The sequence below is a fragment of the Zymoseptoria tritici genome, chromosome 5 (assembly GCF_000219625.1).
Source record: "Zymoseptoria tritici IPO323 chromosome 5, whole genome shotgun sequence".
Taxonomy (NCBI): domain Eukaryota; kingdom Fungi; phylum Ascomycota; class Dothideomycetes; order Mycosphaerellales; family Mycosphaerellaceae; genus Zymoseptoria; species Zymoseptoria tritici.
The window spans coordinates 766,145-790,548 of record NC_018214.1 but is presented as its reverse complement, the minus strand read 5'-3'; the positions used below and the strand labels follow the sequence as shown (position 1 = coordinate 790,548).

Here is a 24,404-nt window from a genome sequence, read left to right as displayed (position 1 = left end):
TCGACTAGCAGTTGGATGTAACTTACGAGCTTGCCCGCGACGTCGCCGCAGACGGCTTTCTGTTCCTGGTCGGGTGGCCCGTCGCACCGCGCCCAGTCGTCGGCAATTGCGCCTGAGATGGCTGTGGCCATGAGCAGAAGGTGGGCTAAGAGCTTCATCGTGGAGTGTTCTTGGGCGAAGTGGGTGTCAGGGTGTGGGCGGTCCTTGGGATGCCAGATGAGGCGAGGCGAGGTAAGGAGACGGAAGCGAATCGAATGGATGGGCAGGCTTCATATGTTACTCGAGCGTCGAAATGGACAGCAGTCGCAAGGTAGCCCATGTCAGAGTCTGAGGCCCATAATTAGAGACTGCGAATACGAGGTACAGTGGCTGAGCCTTGCAAGCGCTGAACATCCGTGCGGATGGCCAATCCGAACCTGGCTCCTCCCTCGTTATGACTTCGGCGTGATGGGTATTGCTTTCATTGTTCGTGCTAATCTATGCTGGTACTGAACTGCCAAAGGACGCCCAATGTTCCCGATTAGTCCATGCCATGTTCTATTTCCGATGCCGCCCGACAAGCAATTCCCAAAGATACTCAAAACGCCACGCTCTGTCATTTCAAACATGCCCGCAAACAATCACAAATTCCGCGGGTGCAGCTGTCGCAGCTCCTCGTATGATCCAGTCCAAGCCAACTCATACGAGGCGACGATGGCCGACAACTCTGGAAAGGCAGCAACGACAGCGGGAGACTGGCTCATCAGAAGGAACTCGTGATGAATCTGAGCGCGGCTGTTGCTCTGCTCACGGCGAGCCCAGAGCGGAGGTCGCCCAAGCAAGATGTCCTGCTCGTGGAGGTGATCGACGTAGACATCGATTTCGGTCAGAAGCCAGAGGTTCAGCTGGTGAGCTGCTTCCATAGCCATGCCTCCCATGGGCGAATCATGCCATCGACGGTGGACAGCGTGCAGGAGACGAAGATCCGCCCTCATCAGACGGTTCTCCACTGACTGTTCGATCGAGGCCGACTCAATTCGGAACAGTTCCATAGCACGTTCTTCGATCTGATGTCCGCCGGACCACGCAGCGTGGTGAGTGAGGGCGAGATTAGCAAGTCCGGGATACGGGCGGAAGCCTTCAACGTCAATCTCGATTGCGAGTCGTCTGATCTCGTTGTGTTGATCGGTGAAGAACCAAGAGTCTTGCCACGTCTGGTTCGGACCAGTAGGAGCGTCTAGCAGCCCGTGAAGTGTGCCGGCGGGTACCAAGTGAGCAATGTACATGTCCAGTGATTCTCGCAGAGCTTGTACCATTCTCACTACATTCGGCGACGCGGTGGCTTGGCCGTCGTGTGTTGGACGGAGAATGGTGCGCAGTCGTTCCCTGTCCGCGATGAGAAGGCGGCCGACAGCCGTGGAAAAGATCCCTTCCTCGACAATAGGATGTAAGTCGAAGCTGTGAGCACCGCGCATGCGTGCTATAGGGGGAAAGGCCTCTTCAACTCCCTCATCTTCATCATCTTCGGCATTATCCACGTCGTCGAAGATCGCCCTGGCAGAGTCTTTCTGGCCAAAACGAGGGCAACTTCCAACGCTCCAGTGTCCGCGCTCCGGCACCGCGCCGCAGATGTAGCACAGAGTCGTACCGCAAAGCTCGCATACGACCTCGTTGCAGCCTTCTGCAAGAAATATCCTGGCCCCGCAGTTGTCGCCGGGACACAGCTGATAGTCCTTGCCGATAATCTGTCCTTCGAGGAGAGCCTGGTCGGCGTCATTCATGGAAATGATGATCTCTGTATCGGCGTGACACTTGGAACACTTGACTTTCTGCTCATTGGCATGGTCGAGTGTACTGCCGAGGAAAGTGCCGCAGGTCTCTTCGGTCGGGTGAGCATCGTTCTCCTCAGGAACGGCAACGATCTGCTGCGTGCAGTAGATTCGCAACTTGATTGGGACCGCGTATTCCTTGACCTTTGTGGCGTACTGTCTCATGAACTCAGGGGCGAAGAAACGCTGGTAATCTTCGATGTCGAGTGGAGTGCCTCCCCATTTGACGGGGTAATTAGCTTGGTTGGCCAAGGCGTCTTGGAACTGAGTCTTCATCCCGCTCTCGAAACAGTCTTCGCAAATGTGGTCGTCGGCCACTTCAACTGGCGTGGAGTCTTGCATGTCGAAGCAGATCTGGCAAAGCCATGGCGTGCGGGGGGTTGCTGTAGTCATCTTGTTCTTGACGACTTTGGAGAGATTGTGAAAGGAAGAGAGAATGTGCGATTGTTGATGGGTATAAAAGGGAGCGACATGATTCCTGCGGCCATGGTAACGTGGTAACGTGAATGGCATTGTGTCGTGTGCTGTGTCGAGACAGTGTGTCGAGGAGCCGACCCTTTGTAAACACAATGTGTCGAGGTGTCGCATAGGAGTCGAACAGGTTCGCCCGAACAATGCATTGTGACTGGCCCGTCAGCTCGCAGGCCCCTTTGTTGCATTGCTGGCTGTCAGTCAGTTCCAGAATGTCGCAGTTGACATTGAGCACGACAAGATGAGAGGAAAGTACAACAGAGATTGCGGCCAGCTCACCGACACTACCGTGATAGATCTTGAGATCATCAGACCTAATGTTCTACTGGGCCCCTGTTAATGGTGGTCCTTAGTTACGATGCCTCCATGGTCGGGGAAATGCATTCGAGACAACGCAGCGCAAAGTCCCCTTTCCTGTCTGCATTTAGAGCGACATCGATGGCTTTGGCATAGAGCTTCTTCCAATCCCGGAACATCAACTCGTGTATGTGGCTGCACGCGAGAGGTGAAGAGGCAGACGCTGTTATCGTAGACCGGGTGTAGCGTCATACAACTGGGGCGGCTTTACGCTGCCGCGCTCAGATTCCACGCACTATCATGGTGCAATGGAAGCTCCATCTTGCAATGTTCACCAAATAACAACAAGAGTGCAGTATGGTGCGGTCCAGACTGCGAATCTTAGCTCTTGCGGGGTTGTGCAAGCTCCAATCCGTTTCCCCGAGGAAGCGCAGGCTAGGCGGTTATGAATCGTTTGAGAGGAGAGTATAAGGTCAGGTCGATAGCTTCTTGACGCCTGCTCAAAAGACAAAGATCCCGCAGAGTCAGGATCGAAGTTGCCGGGTCTGTTGGTCGTCAAAAGTTTGCTGATCTCCAAGCTCTCCTTGAACAAAGACTGTTTTTGAATAAAGTATTGCAGCTGCGACAAAGTCAAGGACAACAGGATTGAGATTGCTAGAATCGAATAATGAAGGTCGTTCGTAAGTCGGACTGCCACAATTCGATTGCAGCTCGGTTCTGACTGATCGTAACAGGCGTTGTTGGATACCACCAGGACTTGAAGCTCGAGGAAGCCGAGCAGCCGAAAGTCACATCGCCGTTGGACGTCATTGTCAAGATTGGAGCAGCGGGCGTCTGCAGGACTGATCTCCACATCCTCGAAGGTCAATGGGCAGAGAAGTCTGGTGTTAAGCTCCCATACACGATCGGACACGAGAATGCTGGCTGGATCCACGAGATTGGCGAAGCAGCGAGCGGCCTGAAAGTTGGTGATGCAGTTATCTTGCACCCTCTCGTGACTTGTGGACTTTGTCGAGCATGTCGTTTCGGTGATGATGTGCACTGTGAGGCGAGTGCTTTTCCAGGAATCGATTCGGATGGAGGTATGCATCGTCCCATTTCCGGCTTCCGGGCGACAGCCTGCTGATCAGTACATCAGGCTACGCGGAATATCTGAAGACTACGGCTCGCAGCGTGATCAAGCTGGACCCAAAACTTGAGCCATCCGATGTTGCCGCCTTGGCTGACGCTGGCTTGACAGCCTATCACGCCGTTGCCAAAGCTGCGCGAGTTCTGCGACCTGGTGAGGTGGTGGTCATGATCGGAGCTGGCGGCCTAGGACACATCGGTATTCAGGTCATGAAGGCCATCTCGGGAGCGACGCTCGTGGTCATCGACCAGAATCCGGATGCTCTGGCGCTGGCCAAGAAGCTGGGAGCCGACCACGTTATCCAGTCCAAGGAGGATGGAAGCTTCGTGAAGGAAGTGCAGGATTTGACCGGAGGCAAAGGAGCCGAAGCAGTGATTGACTTCGTTGCTGAAGGCGGTTCGACGGCGACTGGAGTGAAGATGCTCCGTCGAGCGGGCAACTATTACATTGTCGGCTATGGCGAGAACCTGAACATCCCGACCATCGACATCATCTCAACCGAGATCAACTTCATTGGCAATCTCGTTGGCAGCTACAACGATCTCGCGGAGTTGATGATCCTCGCGGCTCAAGGCAAAGTCGTTCTCCACACGAGCAAGTACAAGCTCGAAGATTTCCAGCAAGCCATCGACGATCTCTCAGCTGGCAAGGTCCGTGGCCGCGCCATCTTGGTGCCGTAGTTGTTCTCCGGGACCGCATTGGGCCAGTATGTAGACCATGGGAGGGCAAGGCGAATGATGAAGTTCAAAGAAAGATGTCATTGTCCATCAAGGTTGTGTTTGCACGAGACAAAACCACACCCTAATAAGGTAACCCTAAGCTTGAACAACGCGGAATCTCGCGGCCAGAGTCGTAGGCTTAGAGTTGGAGAGCATCGCAGGCTCAGACTCTGCACCGGTAAGCAGTAGTCTCTTGTTCTCCACTTTGTTGGCGAAATGCAATCGCATGGGGGACGAGCAGCAGTCGGTCCAAGACGAAGAATTGAATGCCCGCCCGTATCCATGGATGTATTTCGCCTTATGTCAGCAGTGACCGACCCCACATCAACCAGGGCAGGTCCAGCAGCTCCGCGTTCAGAAGGTCCAATGGTTACACGCGAGCACGAACAAGTGGGTGCAAATTCTGACTGCAGCCTGACCAGCCTCGAGGCCCTTTGGACAGAGACGTGAGATCTCTTCCGAGATTCAATCAACTGCTTACCCAACAAGCAGCTGATCATGGCCGACAATGAGGTAAAGAGCAAGGCTTCGGCTGAGCAGGAGGACAAGACGTTGGCCGAGCAGCAGGAGAACGAGGAGGAAGGCGAAGAAGGAGAGGAGGACGGCGAGGAAGAGATAGCAGCAGATGGTGCGCCTTCAAAGAAGAAGCGCAAGCCCAGAAAGAAGAAAAAGGCAGCAAGCGATGACACAGCTGTAGCTCGCCAGGACCAGCCGAAAGCCTCTGTCCAAGACATACAAGCGCTGCTACAACAACTGGCTGTCTCGCAAGGTAATCCGAAGGAGGGCAAGAAGCCGGAGGAATACAAGTTCTGGAACACACAACCAGTGCCGAAGTTCAGGGAACCCAATCTCCTGCAGACCACAGATGGAGGAGAAGGCGAGTCGCTGGCCGAGGGACCGATTCTACCTCCAACTGTGTGCAAGAAGGTCGCAAAGCCAGAGCTGGAGAAGCTGGTCGATGGTTTTGAATGGTGTGGTATCGACTTGGAAGACAAAGAGGAGCTGCAGGAGTTCTACGATTTGCTGTATAACCACTACGTGGAGGACACGGAAGGATCATTCCGCTTCAACTACTCGAAAGAGTTCCTTGCGTGGGCATTGAAGCCGCCAGGCTGGACAAAGGAGTGCCATATCGGCGTGCGTACGAAGACAGGCGACGACGGCAAGAAGGGAAAGCTGGTCGCATCCATTGCTGGTATCCCAGTTTCCCTCACAGTCCGCGGAAAGCAAGTCGACGCCTGCGAGATCAACTTCCTCGCCATCCACCGAAAACTGCGCAACAAGCGTCTTGCTCCAGTGCTTATCAAAGAGGTCACGCGGAGATACTACCTTAATGGTATCTACCAGGCGCTCTACACCGCCGGCACCCTGCTTCCCACACCCGTCAGTACATGCCGATACTACCACCGCTCTCTGGACTGGGAGCATCTCTACAAGAACGGATTCAGCCATCTGCCGCCGCACAGCTCTGAGTTGAGGATGAAGCTGAAGTACAAGCTGGAAGACAAGACCGCACTTAAGGGACTGCGGCCGATGAAGCCAGCAGATATTCCAGCCGTGAAGGAGTTGCTGTCTCGTTACAACGAGCGTTTCCATCTCCGACAGAATTTCACCGAGGAAGATGTTGCGCATTACCTCTGCTCCGACATCTCCAAAGGCGTAGTGTGGAGCTACGTGGTGGAAGAGAAGGGCAAGATCACTGACTTCATCTCCTACTACCTCCTCGAAGTAAGTCCATCATCCCAACCCAAACCCTACCAATCAGCTCTAACAAATCCCAGTCCACCGTTCTCAAATCCTCCAACAAACGCGAAACCATCCGCGCCGCCTACCTCTACTACTACGCCAGCGACTCCGCCTTCCCCTCCTCCACCTCCAAAGCGCCCTCCAACTCCACCCAAAACGCCCTGCAAGCGCGCCTCCAACTCCTCGTCCACGACGCTCTCATCCTCGCCAAAAAGGACGACTTCCACGTCTTCAACGCCCTCACTCTGCTCGACAACCCGCTATTCCTCAAGGAGCAGAAATTCGAACCGGGAGATGGGAAGTTGCATTATTATCTGTTCAATTGGCGGACGGAGAGTCTGAACGGAGGGGTTGATGAGAGGAATCAGATTGATGTGACGAAGATGGGTGGGGTGGGAGTTGTGATGTTGTAGATTCATGACTTCAGTGGAGCGAGAGTGAGTTAGATTTGGGTAGGAGGCAGGTTATATAGGCATTACTAAAAACCTAGCTCGTCCGCACTGTCGTCTACATCTGAGTACATTGATGTCCCACTGGTTCTACCTCGCCGGCCAATGTGTACGCTTGTCGTCGAGCTCGTCCTACTCAGCCGTGCTCGTTTCTGTGTGGGTCGGATTGGACTCTCTGCTAGCCGCTTGAGCTGTGGAGTCATCGCGAGGATGTCGGGCGATTGTTCTGGCTTCGCGCTCGGCGGTGGTCGGAGGGTCATCTTCTGCATAGCAAGATTGTGCTTCGAGACGGGAGCTTGGTTCTCTTTGTCTGGCGTTGCGAAGTGGGACATCTCTGTCGCTGGCGTGGAAATGCTATGCGCCACTGTACTGTCGTCGCTGGAAGGGTTGACTGGCGAAGTGGCCTTTGTGAACGGCGTTGCAGCGACCCACTCGCAGATACCGTCTTCCCATCTGTAGCCTGGGTTTGCATTCTTCCTGAACGGTGTATGGGGAGTTCTGGGCCGTCTCTCGCTCGTTGTGGCAAGCCGTTTCAGGATATCATGGTACTCTGATTCGTCGAGGGTGTCTCCTCCGCTGTATTGACGCTTTGCCGTTAGAGCTGCTAGACCTACTCGCTGGAACAATGCCGGCGCAGTGGGCATGCCGAGCATGCGTTCAAGAAGAGGCTCGATCAGAGGTAGGGATAGATGCCTTTGTAAGTCGACTATGTCTTCAGCAAGCTTTTCTGCGAAGTCATCTCGTCTGGCATGAGCATCGTGGTTCAGGAGACCTGACAGCCGCCCGAGCGTTGCTAGATTCAATGCGGTTGAGCCAGATTGGGACTGCAGTGAGATGCCGGATAGTAATAGAGCACAGTCGACGAGCAATACTATCAACGGATGAATATCTCGATGTATGCTTGCTCGCTCTCTCTGCTCGAAGAAGGAATATGTGGCATCGGCAGCAAGACGGGATACGGTCCGATGAATGAATGCATCCTTGCGGTCGAGTAACGCGGAAGAAGCGGCCATGGCGGTCAACTTGAAGATCATCTCCCTTACACCATCAGTGATGCTTGATGATGCATCGCCCTTTTGCTCTAGGATGTGTCGGACGTAATGTGCAAGCAGATCAGCCGCATGATGTCCTGAGCTTCCAGAAAGCGAACGTAGGAGATCTTTCCAGAACTCGGAGCTCTTACTGAGCATCGCCAACTGCGCGGGTTTGCGACGACCAAGAACGTGTATCGTCCGAAATGTAAGCTCCCGACACTGGTGCTGGCGGCCAAAAGTACTCAACGCCCCAGAGTGTCCTGAATTCAGAGGCTCGGTCGTCTCCAGCCAAGTCTGCAAAAGTTGATGGCCCTCCAGAATCGCCGACTGTTCGCCGCAAACTTCAATCAATTGGCCGATTGTGCCTTCCAAGACCACGCCTTCCACAAAAGCAGCACGAATGATACGCACGGCCTGACTGCGCACCACTTCCCTCAAACCTGCCCAGCCTCCATCTTGTCGTACTCCAAACTGCTCAAGGTAGGAGAAGATCTCAGACGTAAAGTCTTCGCCACTTTCAAACTCTGCGTTCAGCTCGACATAGGCTGGGACTTGTCGAAGGCACATGCTCATCAACGAGCTGGCTCCAGCACTTCGAGAAGGCTCACGCTGCGAAGTCACGGCGAGAAGACAGGTGAACGCGGTCACTAGTCCCTGCTCGGCCTCTTTGATACGAGACTCGGGTTTTATGGGCAGCTGCCTTGATCGTTGAGCTGGCGGGGGTCGTTCACGAAGAGCTGCCACTGGACTGCCGGTATATTCGAGTGGATGACTGCTCCCAATACGCCGCACGAACGGACTGGGAAAGGCGAGTCCGGTAGATGTAATCTTCAACGAAGTCTTCTGCGCTGCATTCTTGTCCAGCTTGGGCTTCGCTGCATAGGTTCGGCTGGGTGCCTTCCGTTTGCCATCCGGTAGCCAGACCGGATCTGTCGTGGACCAATGTTCATCCGGTCGTTTCTCTCGAAGAGGATCCCTCTTTGCAGTCTTTCCATCATTTCTAGCGCAAGTATCCAAGAGTCTGCGTAATGCCGTGGTCCTTTGTGTGATGGTTCGTAGTAGTCGATTGCATCTCGCTGCTGTCCAAGCAATGTCCTCAAATGATGACTCCTGACTTGATCGCTTCCTTTTGGTCGCTCCTTCGATGCGGGTATTATGCTGCTCATGATAAGACATACTCAGCAAATATGCTGGTAAGATGCTGATGCTATGAGGAATTCAATGTCGTGAGGCGAAAGGCTGACGTCGCTGTGTTGATTTGGTAAACATCGTCGTCAAGCAGTACGAGGGGGCAGAAGTCGTGGTGGAGGGGCCATATATTTTCGGAACTCGTTCAAGAGACTGCTACTAAATGCACATCGCATTTCATTCTACGCTGTCATGATTCACAGTGGCACCGGGCGTCCTAGATGCTCCGTGACGATGAGAACCTACCGAGTTCCCAGATGAGATCGTCCCAAGCACCACTTGACCGAACAAGATGACCTCCAAGAAAATCCGCATCGTCTGCATTTCCGACACCCACAACCGCGCACCCGGCGAAGGCTATACCCTCCCGCAAGGCGACATTCTAATCCACGCCGGCGACCTGACCAACCAAGGAAGCTACAAAGAACTGAAGAAAGCCGTCGACTGGATCTCCTTCGCCGACTTTGCCGTCAAAATCATCATCGCTGGCAACCATGACCTCTCTCTCGATTCGAATTACTCCTTGAAGCACGAGAGTGGATGGAAAGTTTTGCCCGAAGATGTTAAAGCGTGTAGGGGACTCATGCGTTCGGATCAGTTTATTTATCTCGAGCACTCGTCTGCTATGGTGCACCTGCCAGAGAAAGATGTCACTCTGCGAGTTTTCGGATCGCCGTACTCACCTGATCGCGGCAGGCAGAATTGGGCTTTCCAATACGAGAACAGCGTCGCCGCGACGCTTTGGGACCAGGTTCCGCAGGATACTGATATACTGATTACTCATACACCACCCAAGGGCTTCTGCGATGAAAGTCGGCACTGGGAGCAAGGTGGATGTGCGGCGCTAGCGAAGACCCTGCCACGCATCAAACCTTTAGTGCACGTTTGTGGCCACTGCCACGAGGGAAGGGGTGCTCGTATCGTAGACTGGGGCGATGCATGTACGACTTCATCACCTGCCGCGAGGGTATGGTCAGACGCCAGCGCTGGCACGAAGAAGGTATCCAAATTGGACTTGAGCGAGCTGATCGCCGGACGGGAGACTGCGGTTGTCAACGCGAGTATCATGGGGACCTCACATGGTCACGGTGGAAAGGTTTACAATAAGCCCATCGTGGTGGAACTTCGTGTTGCTGCTTCAGGAGATTGAACCCATCCTCCCATTGGCGAAGAACCAGCCTGATTTGGACAATCCACCTGGTCCTCCGCGGTTGGAGCGCTTTCTTGAGGTGCCTGCCGTGCACGCCGGACGTGTTGTACGAGTGCCTATGCGTGAAAGAATGGATACTCGCGAGCCGCGACTTGAAAGACATGCGTTCATGTCTGCCGTGCGAGAGGTATGCACTTTGTTCCTGGGCCAAGGTAGTCTTCACCTCGTGCCGTCACACTGTCGCACCACCGCTCAGCAATCGAATGCATCTTGTTGGTCGAGGTTTCCCTCTTCTCACTCTCAAACGTCTCGGGTTTGCAAGGTCCGTCGATCATTCTTGTGCCTGTCGCTTGTCAATCGAAGCCACGCGTTGATGAGCTCCGCAGTCCCAAGACCACGTGTGCTTCCCTGCGGTCTGATGAGGACGTCAGGACAACATGCCGTTGACACGTCTTTTCTCGTGGTGCCCGGCAAGGGAAGGCAAAGCAAGCTGTTCCACCACCGCACGCAATTACACGAGCGGCTAAGCACGTTTTCGCAGGCGCTCCAGCGCCGTTGTCTGGATGCCGTAGAAAGATACTCTGGCGAAATCCTTGAGAAGACATTGATGGGATGAAAACTTTCGTGTACACCATGTGCCTTTCTGCCGTGCGACACTCATATCTTCCGTTCCTTGAATAGCGAGACTTACCGAACAAGGTGAGTCTCGATTGCACCACCACTCACCTGTCAGCACGTCAGATCTCCTTTCTCCGCTTTCTCATCGACTTCCGACGAAACACGGAGCGAAGACCGAAAGCGCTTAAGTCTGCCATCCATGCATAATGCGGAGAAAGCGAGACGTCAACAGGTCGCAGACAAGCCGTCAGTAGGCGCCCACAATCACGTTTCTTCTAGCCGCTCGTCTCACATGGCATATATGCTGCCAAATGGGTGCAATATTGTCCGATGCATCCGGGCTTCGGAATCGCAAGCTCCGTGGATCGTTGTACTCGTCAAGTTTCACCGGCCTGCTGCGAGACGCGGGGAATTCGTCTCGATCCAATCAGGTCGAGAGCGTGCCTGGCTAGCATTCGCAAGCTGTTGTGGCTGTGAGCTTCTGGGTAGAGCTCCGTGTTGCATCGGTGAGAGAGGTGGTCTTGTGATGTCGTGAGAGGGTATGGAGCTCGAGCTTGGCGCATGCCATGCCATGATGAGAGTGTTTCTTCACGATTGTGATCGAAGAGCATACCCTGGTACTGACAACCGTGCATTCATTCACGCCAACGGAGGTGGAGCAAAGTCTATTTTGTAAGTTTCTGCTGGCGGGATGCGGTCCGTTGGATCGTGAGCACGATTATTGCGGATGAAAGGGAAATAACACTCCATCTTTCAGAATGGCGAGGCTGGACACCGCAGCAGGAAGCGAGGCGAATGCTCAATGCAGAATGCGGAGGTGGTGCATTGGCGATGAGGGGTTGGAGGAATTGCATAATCGGGACAGGGAGGGCTGGATCGTTGTGATGAGACGCGAAGAGCGGTTGCGTCCGGGAAGATGATCCTGCTTCCTGCATGGCTTTGTGCGGTGTAGGAGGTATCATCTGGTGACTGTGATGGAGAGAGTGGTGGCATGTGCTGGAGCTATGCCTGCAGGTGGCAGGGATTGGACGGACACAAGAACAGGAACTGCGGAGAGAGCTCTCTCTCTTTGCCCCAGCTTCCGATATGCGAGGCGTGAGACTGGCGATCTGGATCGAATGGTGCCGGGTGGTTGCCAAGCTTGGTGGCAGAGCAGACGATACCTTAGCATTGAATGTCCGAATGAGGATGATATAGACATGAACAGACGAAAGGGAACAGCGGCTCAGTGCTTCCTTCTCATCATGCACGAGCAAAGTCTGGACTGGACGGCTGTTCTCGTCCATCCACCGATGCACAGCAAAAACCCGAGCGATATATCGAGAGATGGCGGCGCAGAGATCAAGTATCGCTGCGCTCATGATATCATCCACAGAGTCAAAGTGTCCATGCAGCCAATCAATGCCAGTCACAAAGATCCGTGCAGAGTTGTGGCAGGAGCCCCGCTCGGCTCAGTGAGACTGACTACCTCCAAGCTCCATCCGCTGCACTCTCTTCCTCTCTTCTCTCTCCTCCCAACAACAACATCGACCTTTGTACCTTTTTTCATCAAAAGAAGTACATGCCAACCGCAATGATGATTGACCCCGTCCAGGCTTTCGCTGCGGCCACGTCCCACGTCTCTCGTGAGTGTCACCGCCGTGTTGATGTCGATGACGACCTTGCCAGAGCTTCATGCTGACCAGCTTCCTCTTCACAGTCCCAACCGTTGTGCCAGTGCCCAGCGTCGAGTACCAGAATGCCACCGAGACTGGCCACCGCACCCTCTGGTGAGTCGACATGAGAAAGAGCAGACTCGTCGGCGTCTTGATGGCGAAGTCAATACCACACCGACGCCGACGACAGCTCGAACAGCTCTGAACATAGCTTCCGCAGCTGTCGGAGCTTAGCTTCATCTCCAGAAACACATCACAACAATAACACAATGCTAACAATCCTCGCAGGGTCGTCTTCGTGGTCATGCTCGTCTCCTCCATCATCTTCACCGGCATGGCATGGAGCGTCCCAGTGGTGAGTTCTCCCAAAATCCGGCTGCCTACTCTTCACATTCTGACGACATCATCACAGTCCAAGCGTCTCTATCACATCATCACCACCATGATCACCATCTTCGCTACCCTCTCCTACTTCGCCATGGCCAGCGGTCACGGCATCTCCTACAACCACACCGAGGTCCGCGAGTCCCACAAGCACGTTCCCGACACCACCCACGATGTCTACCGCCAGGTCTACTGGGCGCGTTACGTCGACTGGACCGTCACCACTCCTCTCCTCCTCCTCGACTTGGCCCTCCTCGCTGGCTTGAACGGTGCCACCATCTTCATCACCATCGTCGCCGACATCATCATGATCTTGACCGGTCTCTTCGCTGCTTTCGGCACTGAGGGTACTCCCCAGAAGTGGGGCTGGTACGCCATTGCCTGCATCGCCTACCTCGTCGTCATCTGGATGTTGGTTGTCCACGGACGCCAGTCTGCCAGCGGCAAGGGCAACAAGGTTGGTGGCTTCTACGCTTCCATCGGTGCCTTCACCCTCATCCTCTGGACCATCTACCCAATGTGAGTATTGAGAATGATGCATGATCGAATGACCACAACTGACACCACTCACAGCATCTGGGGAGTGGCTGACGGCTCTCGCATCTTGGACGTTGACGAGGAGATCATCTCCTACGCTGTTCTCGACATCCTCGCCAAGCCCGTCTTCGGTGCCTGGTTGTTGTTCACCCACAGCCGTACCCCCGAGATGCACGCCGACCTCGGTGGCTTCTGGGCCAACGGTCTCAACGGCGAGGGTGCCATCCGCGTCGGTGACGATGACGAGGGCGCTTAAGCGTATCACCTCACTGAGAAGCCAACTTCTGTGCCGGTGGACGAACCCTCCTCGCCGGGAATTGTCAACATCACAGAATAATGTCAAGGAGGAACGCAACAAAACGGATGAAGTTCGAAGAGCATTCACGATAACACACGAACTTCACACACATCAACATAACTTGAACGATCACGAGCATGAGATACGGAACGACTAAGCAAGCATCTTCCCGTGCGTACTGGAGTTTTTCCTACCCTCTACTTCGTCTCACATCAGAGTGGAAGGTCGTTGGCATTCTGCAAGGAAGCCGATGGACTGGGTTGTACCATACCGATACGTAGGCTCGATTATAATGGAGTAATGGCTGAGTCTTTTCGTTCCTGCCGTTGACATTGTCGTGTCGTTGTGCTGCTTGCATTTAGTCGACCGTCTCACTCACATTTGATTGATTGCATTACATGACTCGATCATTTCATGTGGCCTGACAAGTCCCCGGCTACCGCGCCAACGAGACATGCATGTGAAACCAATTTGATGCAGGTGAGCTGAGGTGAGCTTCGCCTCGAGCTCGAGCTTGGATTGAGAGCTACAGTTATCCTTGTCTCGATCGGGCTGTGCTCGATGCGGCAGAGACGAAGTGTCGACACGCTATCCTCCGTTTTCCAAACATTTTCCAAATGAGTCTGATGTCTCCTTCAATTACAAGCAGAACGCAACACGATTGGAGGACCGATTCAAACACGAGGGGGAGGTCCGTTGCAGTAGCAGTTGTTGTCCACGCTGAGAGTAGTCAATGTGTCTCAGCGTAAGGTACATCGTGCAACTTGACTGAATGAGGAAGGAGGGAGGAGACAGAGAGTATGTGGCTTACCAGGTGTCGCCTTTGGGCTAGTTTCTGCATTGATTCTTGGAGTCAGTCGTTTTCGTCGCACTGGAGGAGTGTGGAGGAAAGGTTTGGGAAGGTGTTGAGGGAGGAGGGAAAGGTGGTAGGGAATGGATGATTTATTGCGGCGAACATCATTATGGGGGAGCGGAGGAGGGTGACGAGGGTGGAGATGAGGGGGGTGGGTTTCATGGTTGGGATGGGTTGGTATGGCTGTTTGGTGGTTTTGGAGTTGCGAAGGACTTTGCTGGTCGTTGGTGGTCGAAGTCGAACATTGGATGTCGAGGTTGGAGTTGAAGATGTAGATGGAGACGGCAACCAGCTTCTAAGGTACATAAATGTTCTATCTCCCAGCACCGTGTCGCCATGACCGGAAGTAGTGAGCGGTGTCGTCCCTCATGGACGACCCCAGCCGTTCAACACCGCTCAACACCGGTCTACGCCCGTCACCAACATCGTTAACTTGGGTAACCTAGGAAAAACGAACAGATGTGGATAACGATAATCCTCGAGCGCCATATGTTTTCGGGTTCCCGAATGTTCGCTCGACGGTGATGCCCTGACATTGACGTTTCAGGGATGAAACGAGCCCTGTCGATCTGACGGATAGACCTTGCTTCACCTGACGTCGGGGAGGAGTTTCGGAAGGAAGGGGGAGGTGTGAGAGCTGTTGGCTCGACGACGTATGCCTGCATTTTCATTTTTGCATCTTGAACACCTACTTGCTTGCTCCCCTTGAAAAACGCACGAGCACACTGGTCTTGTTTTCCTTGCAATTGCACGACTACTTCGGGCTTTCTTGTTGTCCCATTTGCGAAAGATTCTATTGAGATTAAGTGAAAGGCACGACTTGTTCTGTCAACGATCGAGAGTACACCACACATCCACCAGAAAGACCTCAAAGATACAATCACTCCAACAAACTCCCACCGCCCAATCCGAGGAAACTCCAGAAGCAACGATGGCGACCGACCAGACCCTCCCCCCTCTCACAACCTCCACCACCACCACCTCCAATGAAAACCAGTCCCCATCCACCCAAGACCCCTACAACGAGAATCTCAACCCCGTCCTCACCGCCCCTCAACTAGACACCCACATCGACACCAGCCCCCTCTCCCCGACTCTCGAGCGGAAGAACAGTCTGGAGAAGAAATTGCAAACGAGACCCGAAGCGGAGGAGTTAAAGGAGAGGCATATTTTGCTGGATACGGATGTGGCGCCGGGGTTGCAGGCGAGGCAGAAGGAGTTGGAACGGCAGAGGGTTGCGGATGGGTTGAGGAAGGTGAGTTTTTCTTGAATTTTTGGTTGGAGGGTGGGAAGGGTGGGGAGAGGGGGAGAGGGGGAGTGAGGGCGAGGAGGGAGGTGGGAGGAGGGAGCTCAGGGTCGAGGATCAGACGGCAAGAAGGGGATACAAGGCATTGGCCTTCTTGCTCGCTCGCCCGCTACGTCCGTTTGATCGCCATGCCTTGGACTCGTCTCGACACCCCTCTCTCCTCACGCCCGCTCCCTCCAGCACCTTCACATTCCAGGTCCCTTCTCCTCCCCACGCCTTCATCGTTCCGCCCACATCTTTACACCTCGCTGACCTCGTATCTCCTCAATCTAGAACCTCGCCTCCCGCCCCACCGCCCCCGAATTAATCGAACGCAACATCCTTCCCGATTCCAAAGCCGCTCCGGCACTGCAGAGTCAGGAACGGGAACTGAAGAAGCATTTGAGAGCGGATTCGTTGGAGAAGGCTTTGCAGGGACGGCCGGAGAAGGGAGTGCTGGTCAGAGAGGGGATTTTGAGGGAGGATGAAGAGGAGGGATTGGAGGGTGAACAAGAGGAGAGTGGAAAGGAGGAGGTGGTCGGTGGGAACAGGGGGATTGAAGAGGTTGTGTCCGGGAGGTTTGAGTTGGAGTAGAATGATGGAGAGGAGGAGGGAGGATGGAGGGGATGGGTAGAACGAGGTGGTGATGAGGAGAAGTGGATGGCCAGGCGTTGTATGACTTTGGACTCATCACTTGATGCATCGTAGTGCACGAGAGTTTTGTCTACGGGTCGGTACCTACCTACGTCACTGTCTTGCGTGAGTAGAACAGAGAGAGAAACTGCTGGGCTGAATGGGTCTTTAAAGTCAGGTAGTCCCACGCGGAAGAAATCGATTCGTGGAGAACAGTCTGAAAATGGGCCTTCTCCCTCGCTCTTCCACGCACACACACACACTCTGTCCCTCTCCGATATTTCTGCTTGAGTCTTGAGCATCCTCAGTGCACGGTTGTGCACACGCAGTCGGCTTCCGATCATACCCTTCATCCGCCTCGTCTGTGCCACATGGGAATGCTCGAGGGTGATGGTCTCGACCCTCGATGGCCATGTTTTTCAGCCTTGTCGTGTTTCCTCAGCCTTGTTCGTCGGGATCATGGTCACCCCACCCACCGGCGGGAGGGCCGAGTACACGAGGGACTAAGGTAATACCGTAAATATGCATGGGGTTTTGAGACATTTCGCTTAGAAATTCGCGAAGGCGTGATGTCGGTGGGATTCTAGAGGTCGAGTGAGTCTTCTCAAGTGAGTTAAGGTAGGATAAATGACTGTCATATCGAGAAGCATAAGTAGTGTTCTTGGAGTGGATGCGTGGGAAGATTTGATGGTGGCATAGATCCGAGTGTCGTCCTATGTATGTTCCTATGGTATGTTGGTTCTACTACTGCGTACAATACCCCAACCAAGGATAGCGTGCCACCTAAATTTAGTGGATACCTCGTGTCGAGAGAGAACTACCTACAAACCATGATGAGAGAGAGAGGTTGAGAGAAGGGAGCCTAGAAGTGGGCCGGACCACATGTGAGAAAAGGAAACAACGAAGACCTGCCATCCGGCGGAGACAACGCCGCACGGAATGATTGCTTTGTACACAACACATGTATACTTGACTCGACGACCTTTGCGGCTCGTTGCTCACCATCAGCGAACTCTGACCCGAGTGCCGAGATGAGTACATGCCGGGATGGTGGTGTGTTCAATCGTGAACCGTTCGCTTGTGAATGAACCCAGGTGCACCTGGTGCATGAGTTGTGGGGGGGACAAAGGATCGGTCGATGAGGGTTGGGAACGGACTCGAGTACACAGGACGGAAATAGATGGAGCTGGAGGATGAGTCTGGACCACGACGAGGTTAACCGAGTTAGAACTACATGGAGTGGCGGGTCGTACGAGGGAGAGTACGGCAAAGGTATGCGAGGGTACGGCAGTTTCATGGTGAGAGGTGCATGCATGCGTGAGGGTGGTGGGGAGTGCAGATGGGTTTATGTATAGTGCGGTCGAGTTGGAAGGATGTCTCTCTCTGCTACGGTTTGATGCTGTCATGGATACATCTCGAGAATAGATGTCCCCTCCTCATTGTCGAAACGAAACGGATGCATGCGTGTTGAAAGAAGTTCCGGCCGAACAAAGAGTTTCGAGCGATCAAAGAAGAAACACGACACGGGGCACGTCTTTCGATCTATTTCGGGAGCCGCATGGCGTGAGCTAACTCGCTAATTCGGAGCTAAACCGGGGTACGGCGGCTCTTCCACCGAATCATGTCACTCCCAGAGAGATCCACCCTGAACTCTGCCCTCTCTCCTTCACTCTCGCCCAACAGCAACACCCTGTCCACTCCGACCCGCCAGTGCCAGCACCAGCAGTTCACCCTCCGGTCTTGGGCACGACCGAGCGTTGCGCAACTCTGACATCTCCACATCCACCGTGCACACCCCTCGACCACCTCCACGAATACACCACACTCCCCGTCACCACACCAGAACATACGACGGTAGACGACCGATAAACCTCGCTGGCCTGTGAGACTTTCCCCGCCTCTCTGTTTTTCGACATCCTCCGTCTCCCTCCTTCTCCGCTGGCGGCGTTGACTTCGTGCGCTTGCTTGGACTGTCGACGACTTGCGACTTGAACCGGACGAATACCTCCGACCACTCCCTTTGTTCGTCTTTGATACCTTGGATTGAGGTGAAAGGCGCACTTGGACGTCTGCAAGAGATTGAGAAAGAGACATTGAAGACTGCTTCGAAGACTGTTCGCGACTTGGACAATTGGCACAGGACAGCGACATTTGCTGCACCTCAAGATCGAGACAGGGAGGACTATACACCGACATATACGATCTCCAACGGAAGACCAGACAAACCGTCGCATTCGTCGCGAAAGCATAGCCTCAGGCCGTCGCATTGAGAGACTTCGACTTGTTCCCACTCTTTGGTAAGTTCGCTTGCACCACCAGCGTATGAGAGATGCGATCAACCTCACCTCTCAACTCTACCGTCCACCCTCCTCCCACGCCCCTCTTATACATCATTCCACCTTGCCGCCCTCGTCATGTTGGTGGCCATGCCGACTTTTCATGCTGATTGGTTCGCAGACATTCTCGAAGCGCCCGTCCGAACTACCTCATTGGTCAGGACCCTCGAGACGCCCCATTCAGAAAATCCACCACCCGCCTTCGGCAAAAGCGAGATCGACGGGGACCTCTCAGCTGGCCTTCTGGATCTTCTCTCGCACTCTTCTATCGCCTGCACACTTCACTCCCTCGCAAGCGCCCAAGCTGCAAGCCCAGCAGGCCTCGCGATCCAGTCGACGGCTGTTTTCCCTTCTCCGGCGAGTCGGTGTCCATTAATCCAATACCTGCAAGCGAAACGCCCCGCGGTGATGCTATTCTGAGAAGCTCACTTCACTGCTTGCCTGCCTGCTTGCTCCTCCAGGATCGCCCACGCGACTTTTCCTTCCTGACCTGGACAAGACGACGCCGCAACTTTTCGAGGGCGCATCTGTGTTGCATTTGGCGCCGCACTGAGAGAGATCTGGTATCTCGACCACTTGCCGTCCTTTCCTGGTGAAAGGCTTTCCGGTACGTTTGTCCTGCCACCTGCCACCTGCATTGTGCATGTCTTGTATTGTGTACCCGCAAAGACGGCATTGCTGCTTGAAGAGGCGGCTTGCAAGCGCTGTTGATCTTGCGGTCAGCACTGCCCTTGACTGTTGGATTTGTTCATTTCTGTTGTTTTGTCTTTTATGTTGTTGCTTTCATTCACGGACACAACCATCTAACATGGCAACCTCCAGTTCCTTACTACCAACCTGGCAAAACAACATCAACAAGAAATTCAATGGACGCTTTCGACGACTGACCAGTCATTCACCCGATTCGACGACGACCTTTTCAATCCGATCCATGTTTTCATCCTTCACTTCACCGGCAAACATGTCGCCGACCGAGGGACAAACAAAACCACTGCCTCACCCATCAAGCGAGGGTTCACAAACAACCCTTCTACCCTCCTCCGACTACGACCATATCTATCACAAGTTCCACCAACACACGTTGAGCGATTCAACTAACACCCTTGGATCCAACGAGTCATCACCTACAACGACCATCTCCACTGTTGACGACTCCAGCGCGACCGAGCCCTCACCTGGCTCGTCACCGGAGTCACCGCCTCCCTCCACATTCGCTGTTGGCATGCTCCGGCCACGAACCGAGGATGCTCGGAGTGCACCTTTCTTTGAGCTGCAAAAGCAACCTCCGCCGAGGAAAGGTCGCAACTTGAAGAACCTGGCAGTCGTCACATCACGGCTCAACACAAGAGCCTCCTCAACGACAAGTCTGCCATTACGAGCTGCGATGGAGGATTCAAGCTTGTCACCGGCGTTTGTGAAGCCACCGACGCCGCCGAGGAGGAAGCCAAGCGCACTGGGCCTGACGATTATGACACCCGCCTTGGGCAAGCCGAAGCCTCAGGAGGTGCGGCTACTAATACCGGAGACTCCCAGCTTTGGGCGACCTACATTACGACATTTTCAATCTTCTCCTTCATTACCACTCGCGCCTGGATTGGGATTACCGCCGAGTCGGGATGCCAAACAACGGCGCAATTTGGAGACGATCTTCTCACCGTTGGAGGCCAAGGCGCCCGAGGTGGAGATTCAGGAGGAAGAAGAGGAAGAGCAAAATTTCGATATTCCTCTTTCAATGGAAGACAAGCCGGAAGCGTATCCCGATGGACCCATTTGTGTTTACGACCCGCGAATAGATCTGTACCTCGAACCGACGGCAGAACAGGCGAGACAGTATGATGTGATTATGAACGTGGCGAGTGAGGTGCGGAATCCCTTGGTGAAGCATGATGTGCCTCCACCTGTGGAGCCGGATCTTCGACTGGATGGAGGAGGCGGCATTCAATATGCGCCGAAGCGGGATCGTCCGGTGAGCCGGAAAGACGAAGCATCACCCACAACACCGAAAGCCACCCCTCCGGTGACGGCCTTCCCAGCGGAGTCTCAAGCAAAAGAACCGGAGTACATTCACATCCCGTGGGAACATAACAGCGACATCGTTCCCGATCTACTACGACTCGTCAAACTCATCGACGAGCGAGTGATGGAAGGCAAACGCATCCTCATTCACTGCCAATGCGGAGTCAGCCGATCTGCAAGCCTCGTCGTCGCCTATGGCATCTACAAGAATTCAGATGCCAGCGTGCAAGAAGCATACGACGCGGTCAAGAAGCGGAGTAAATGGATCGGTCCGAACATGAATTTGATCATGCAACTCCAAGAGTTTCGATCAAGTCTTGCGAGGGGCGGGCTTCTCGGTGATCGCACGCTTAGTCCGAGGACTCCTTCTTCAGCGCTTAGTGAGTGGAAAGGACCGTTCTCTGACCGTGCGACGCCGATGTCTGGGAAAAGTATGACGATTCCTGATGCGAACGTCAATGTCAGCAATGTCCATGCGGCGGAAGAAGCACCCATCAGTCCTGGCCCATCATCAGCACCCTCCGGTGTGCCCTGGCAAACTGGCGTCCCGTCAAGGAGAAGAGCGCTCAGCGCCGTGAAACCCGCTACCGCATACGTCGACCCTTCAGGGAATGTCATCGTCCCAGTGCTGAAAGTTCTGGACATCAACTCTCCCCGGGTCGACACTTTCCCGCATCCCACCAGTCACAGCGACCCACAACTACCTCAGGTTCAATCACCCACATCCACCCAATTCGCAACCCCACCCTCCCATTCCAGCATCCACTCCCCGACCTTAGAATCGTTCAATCTCCAATCTCCCACCCGCACCTCCTTCCCCTCTTCCATTTCCATCAACGGCGATGCCGATGACGACAGCCATCCCTTCACCCGCGCCTCACTTCTCGCGTCCATAGGAATGGCTTCCACCCGCTCCACGGACGAAGGAGAAACGCCTCGCCGCAATCCCTCGTTCCGCGCACCCACCGCGGTTGGCAGAGTGCGAAGTCGCTCGACTCTGTCTCCTTCCACCGCTAATACCGCACCGAGGAGATTAGCCGTGAAAATCTCCTCGCCGAACTTACGCGAACAGCGACAGTTGCAAGAGATGCAGGGGAGGATTGAGAGGGAGTTGGCTGTTTCGAGAGGCAGCGGTGGTGGGAAGAACGATGTGAAGGAGGAAGAAGAGGTGCTGATGAGTCCGAGAGTGGGGGAATTTTTGGCGAATCCGTTTAAACTGGGATTGGCGGTATCGGACACGACGACCACGAGCGATCCGACGAGGGCTGGAAGTCTGTCGGCAGATGATCCTAGAAGTCCGGTTGGGGAGAGGATGAAGGGCGTGAATCCCTTTGTGAGAAATATTGAGGATGTGTTATGATCAGCATGGGGCTTTGGTTTTAGGGATCACCTACTGCCTCAATCTCCTTCATTGGAAGAGGAGAGATGGACGAACTTGCCACTTGGGCACACACTACCTGGACCGACCGGACACGCCGGCTCTGGTTCTTTTCTTGGTTTTTACGATCGGCGTTTTTGGAAGCACGCAGACGAATGAATGGACACTTGGTCCAGCGAAGGAACAAGCAGCGATCGAGCGGAGGAGGGAATGAGGCTATACCCGTGCTTTTGGATGCATCGCGGTGCCGTTGGACGCTTTGGAACGGGTCTGCTTTGGGAAACACGAAAAAGGGTCATGCGGAACAGACCATGACCTTTTTTTTTTGTTCTCGTCGGGGTTGGTGTGCTACGACTTGGACTTTTGGAGGCACGACTTGGTGGAGAACGCTTTCGGGAAGCGTAGAACTACATCTTCTTGCGGATGTTGTAGGAATAGGAGTAGCAATGGAAAGCTTGGACTGAACTTCCTTTCCTTGGGAATGGGAAGTTTGGGAGTTCGAAACATGTTCTACTTCACTTTCATCCCTTCTTATCGTCCTCATTGTTTTTCAAGCATGGTCAAGTCACATCCCGTCGTATCTCATTCATTCGGAACCTTGACATTTGTCTCACAAATAAGCCTTTTCACTAATCCTCCAACTCACAAGATCCTCCCTGACATCCATCTCCTCCAATTGTCCCGCGATCCCCTCCCTTCTCCTCGCCTCCGCACTCGCCATCTCCGCTCGATTCCTCCCTTGCGAAGCTTGCCGTTGATGGTTTCCTGCTCCTCCTCCACCACCACCTCCCTGATATGCCTGTGCATGCGTATGCTGCCACGTCGGTCTCATCCCTCCTCCTCCTCCTCCTCCTGAGGAAAGGTCTCTCTTGCCTGTCCCTCCTCCACCACCACCTCCCCCTTGACTCTCCCCGACATTGGGCGTCGAAGTCCCACTCCCCATCGGACTTCCTCCTTGTCCACCACCTCGCCCGTTATGCATAGTATTGGAGGTAGCAGGCGCAGTCGGCCGCCCTTTCCGACCCCAGCCATCTCCACCGGCGAAAATATCTTCAATACATTCATCCGCTCGCAGTTCACCGGGTCCACTCGACCAGAACGCCGCGAGGGTCCGCCGGTACATATCCTGCATCTCCCCCGTTTCCCTCGATGAGGCGGAGAAATTGGGTTGTGGGGGAAGAGGGCGGGACTCGGAGGAGGAGGAGGAGTGGTCGCTGTCTCCATCCCCGTGATGATGGGCGTGGATGCGCGACTTGATGCCGTGCGGGGAGGCAGAGGAGGAGGGCGCGACGGTCGCGGGGGTGGATGTATTCATGATCCCTGCTATCCCTCCAAAGACAGGAGCGGACTTGAGCGTCGGAGCGGTAAAGTCGATGGGACCGGAGGTGTGGGTCATGAGAATGGAGATTTTGAGGGTGGAGTTGATTTTCGAGGAGCGCATGAGATATCTCCTTGTGATGGTTCCGTCGTCTGCTCCTCCAGCAGAAGAGGGTGCTGCTTGTGCTTGTGTATTTCCTCCACCTCCTGCACCATTCATCGTCGTCCCACCATTCATCGTCGTCCCTCCTCCTCCCGTACCATCCGGCGACCCCGCCCGTTCATTCAAACTCACATACTCCGCAAGATTAAGTCCCACCTCCCCCAACACGATCCTCTCCCCCCTCCCACCTTTACTATACTCCTGCACGACCTCCATTTCCAGTCGACACTCCTGCAGCACGCCTCCCTTTCCCACTTTTAGTGCCACGGGTATGCTTTTCGAATAATTGTAGGTCACGCGGTGGTCTTTGATGGCGCATTTGGCGGTGCGGCCGCGGTGTTCGGCGGAGGTGGAGTGCGGGAGGTGCCATTTTATGAAGGAGGTGCCGGAGACGAGGGGGACGTTGTTCAGGTCGTGGAGGGTTAGGTGTAGGGTGAAGCGGGGGCGGGAGGAGCGGTGGATGGAGGGGGCGGAGAGGGGGAGGTGGGGGGCCATTTGGTGGTGGAGAGGTGGTGGTGGTGTGGTTGTGGAAGAGATGGAGGTGGATTTTGGGAAGACGCGAGGAATGACGTTGGTTGTTTGGTGGAGTCTGGATGAGCTTCCCCACGATTTCATGGATGCCACGCGCGGAGGGCGGCAGATGCGATTTCTTCACGGCGACATCACCTTGTCTTCCCGATTATTTCTCCTCTGTTCCTCTTCTGCTTATAGCATGTTGTCGTGGTTCGCTTGCGACAATGGCTTGTCTGTCCATGCTTTGCGTGACAAGTCTTCGAACTCCGGGCTTACATTGCCAATGCCTGGCCATCGCCGGAGACCATTGGGCTTAGAACTCGAGGACGCATATCGATATCTGTGGACGGTGTCAAGACTCTGCTGGCCCTCTGTACACATTTCAATTTCCGAAGCGATGTGTTCAAACCACTCGTCGAGTCTAGAC

The 24,404-nt window shown here is 54.4% G+C and overlaps 8 protein-coding genes across 8 annotated transcripts; 5 read left to right on the top strand and 3 right to left on the bottom strand.

Moving 5' to 3' along the window:
* Positions 1-620: 620 nt before the first annotated feature.
* On the bottom strand, positions 621-2,201 carry MYCGRDRAFT_93097 (uncharacterized protein; the record flags this gene model as incomplete). The annotated part of the gene is made up of 1 exon (XM_003852068.1): positions 621-2,201. One exon carries the CDS (start codon positions 2,199-2,201, stop codon positions 621-623), a length of 1,581 nt encoding a protein of 526 aa, XP_003852116.1.
* A 1,042-nt stretch (positions 2,202-3,243) lies between these two features.
* MYCGRDRAFT_109408 (uncharacterized protein) lies at positions 3,244-6,583 on the top strand (the record flags this gene model as incomplete). The annotated part of the gene is made up of 5 exons (XM_003852654.1): positions 3,244-3,256; positions 3,311-3,658; positions 3,715-4,355; positions 4,917-6,152; positions 6,206-6,583. 5 exons carry the CDS (start codon positions 3,244-3,246, stop codon positions 6,581-6,583), a joined length of 2,616 nt encoding a protein of 871 aa, XP_003852702.1.
* Positions 6,584-7,292: 709 nt separating this feature from the next.
* On the bottom strand, positions 7,293-8,829 carry MYCGRDRAFT_93095 (uncharacterized protein; the record flags this gene model as incomplete). Its single annotated transcript, XM_003852067.1, has 2 exons — positions 7,293-7,325; positions 7,492-8,829. The coding sequence occupies 2 exons, from the start codon at positions 8,827-8,829 to the stop codon at positions 7,293-7,295; spliced, it is 1,371 nt and encodes a 456-aa protein (XP_003852115.1).
* A 219-nt stretch (positions 8,830-9,048) lies between these two features.
* On the top strand, positions 9,049-9,991 carry MYCGRDRAFT_71881 (uncharacterized protein; the record flags this gene model as incomplete). The annotated part of the gene is made up of 1 exon (XM_003852655.1): positions 9,049-9,991. The coding sequence occupies one exon, from the start codon at positions 9,134-9,136 to the stop codon at positions 9,989-9,991; it is 858 nt and encodes a 285-aa protein (XP_003852703.1).
* A 2,139-nt stretch (positions 9,992-12,130) lies between these two features.
* Positions 12,131-13,792, top strand: MYCGRDRAFT_104409 (uncharacterized protein; the record flags this gene model as incomplete). The annotated part of the gene is made up of 5 exons (XM_003852656.1): positions 12,131-12,234; positions 12,309-12,378; positions 12,553-12,619; positions 12,677-13,167; positions 13,222-13,792. 5 exons carry the CDS (start codon positions 12,171-12,173, stop codon positions 13,439-13,441), a joined length of 912 nt encoding a protein of 303 aa, XP_003852704.1.
* Positions 13,793-15,393: 1,601 nt separating this feature from the next.
* Positions 15,394-16,113, top strand: MYCGRDRAFT_29067 (uncharacterized protein; the record flags this gene model as incomplete). The annotated part of the gene is made up of 2 exons (XM_003852657.1): positions 15,394-15,591; positions 15,916-16,113. Coding segments are annotated over 2 exons (396 nt in total), but the record flags the coding sequence as incomplete, so codon positions are not given.
* A 4,209-nt stretch (positions 16,114-20,322) lies between these two features.
* Positions 20,323-20,931, top strand: MgMsg5 (dual-specificity protein phosphatase; the record flags this gene model as incomplete). Its single annotated transcript, XM_003852658.1, has 2 exons — positions 20,323-20,490; positions 20,629-20,931. Coding segments are annotated over 2 exons (471 nt in total), but the record flags the coding sequence as incomplete, so codon positions are not given.
* Positions 20,932-22,444: 1,513 nt separating this feature from the next.
* MYCGRDRAFT_71874 (uncharacterized protein) lies at positions 22,445-23,959 on the bottom strand (the record flags this gene model as incomplete). Its single annotated transcript, XM_003852066.1, has 3 exons — positions 22,445-23,173; positions 23,276-23,478; positions 23,593-23,959. 3 exons carry the CDS (start codon positions 23,957-23,959, stop codon positions 22,595-22,597), a joined length of 1,149 nt encoding a protein of 382 aa, XP_003852114.1.
* Positions 23,960-24,404: the final 445 nt, after the last annotated feature.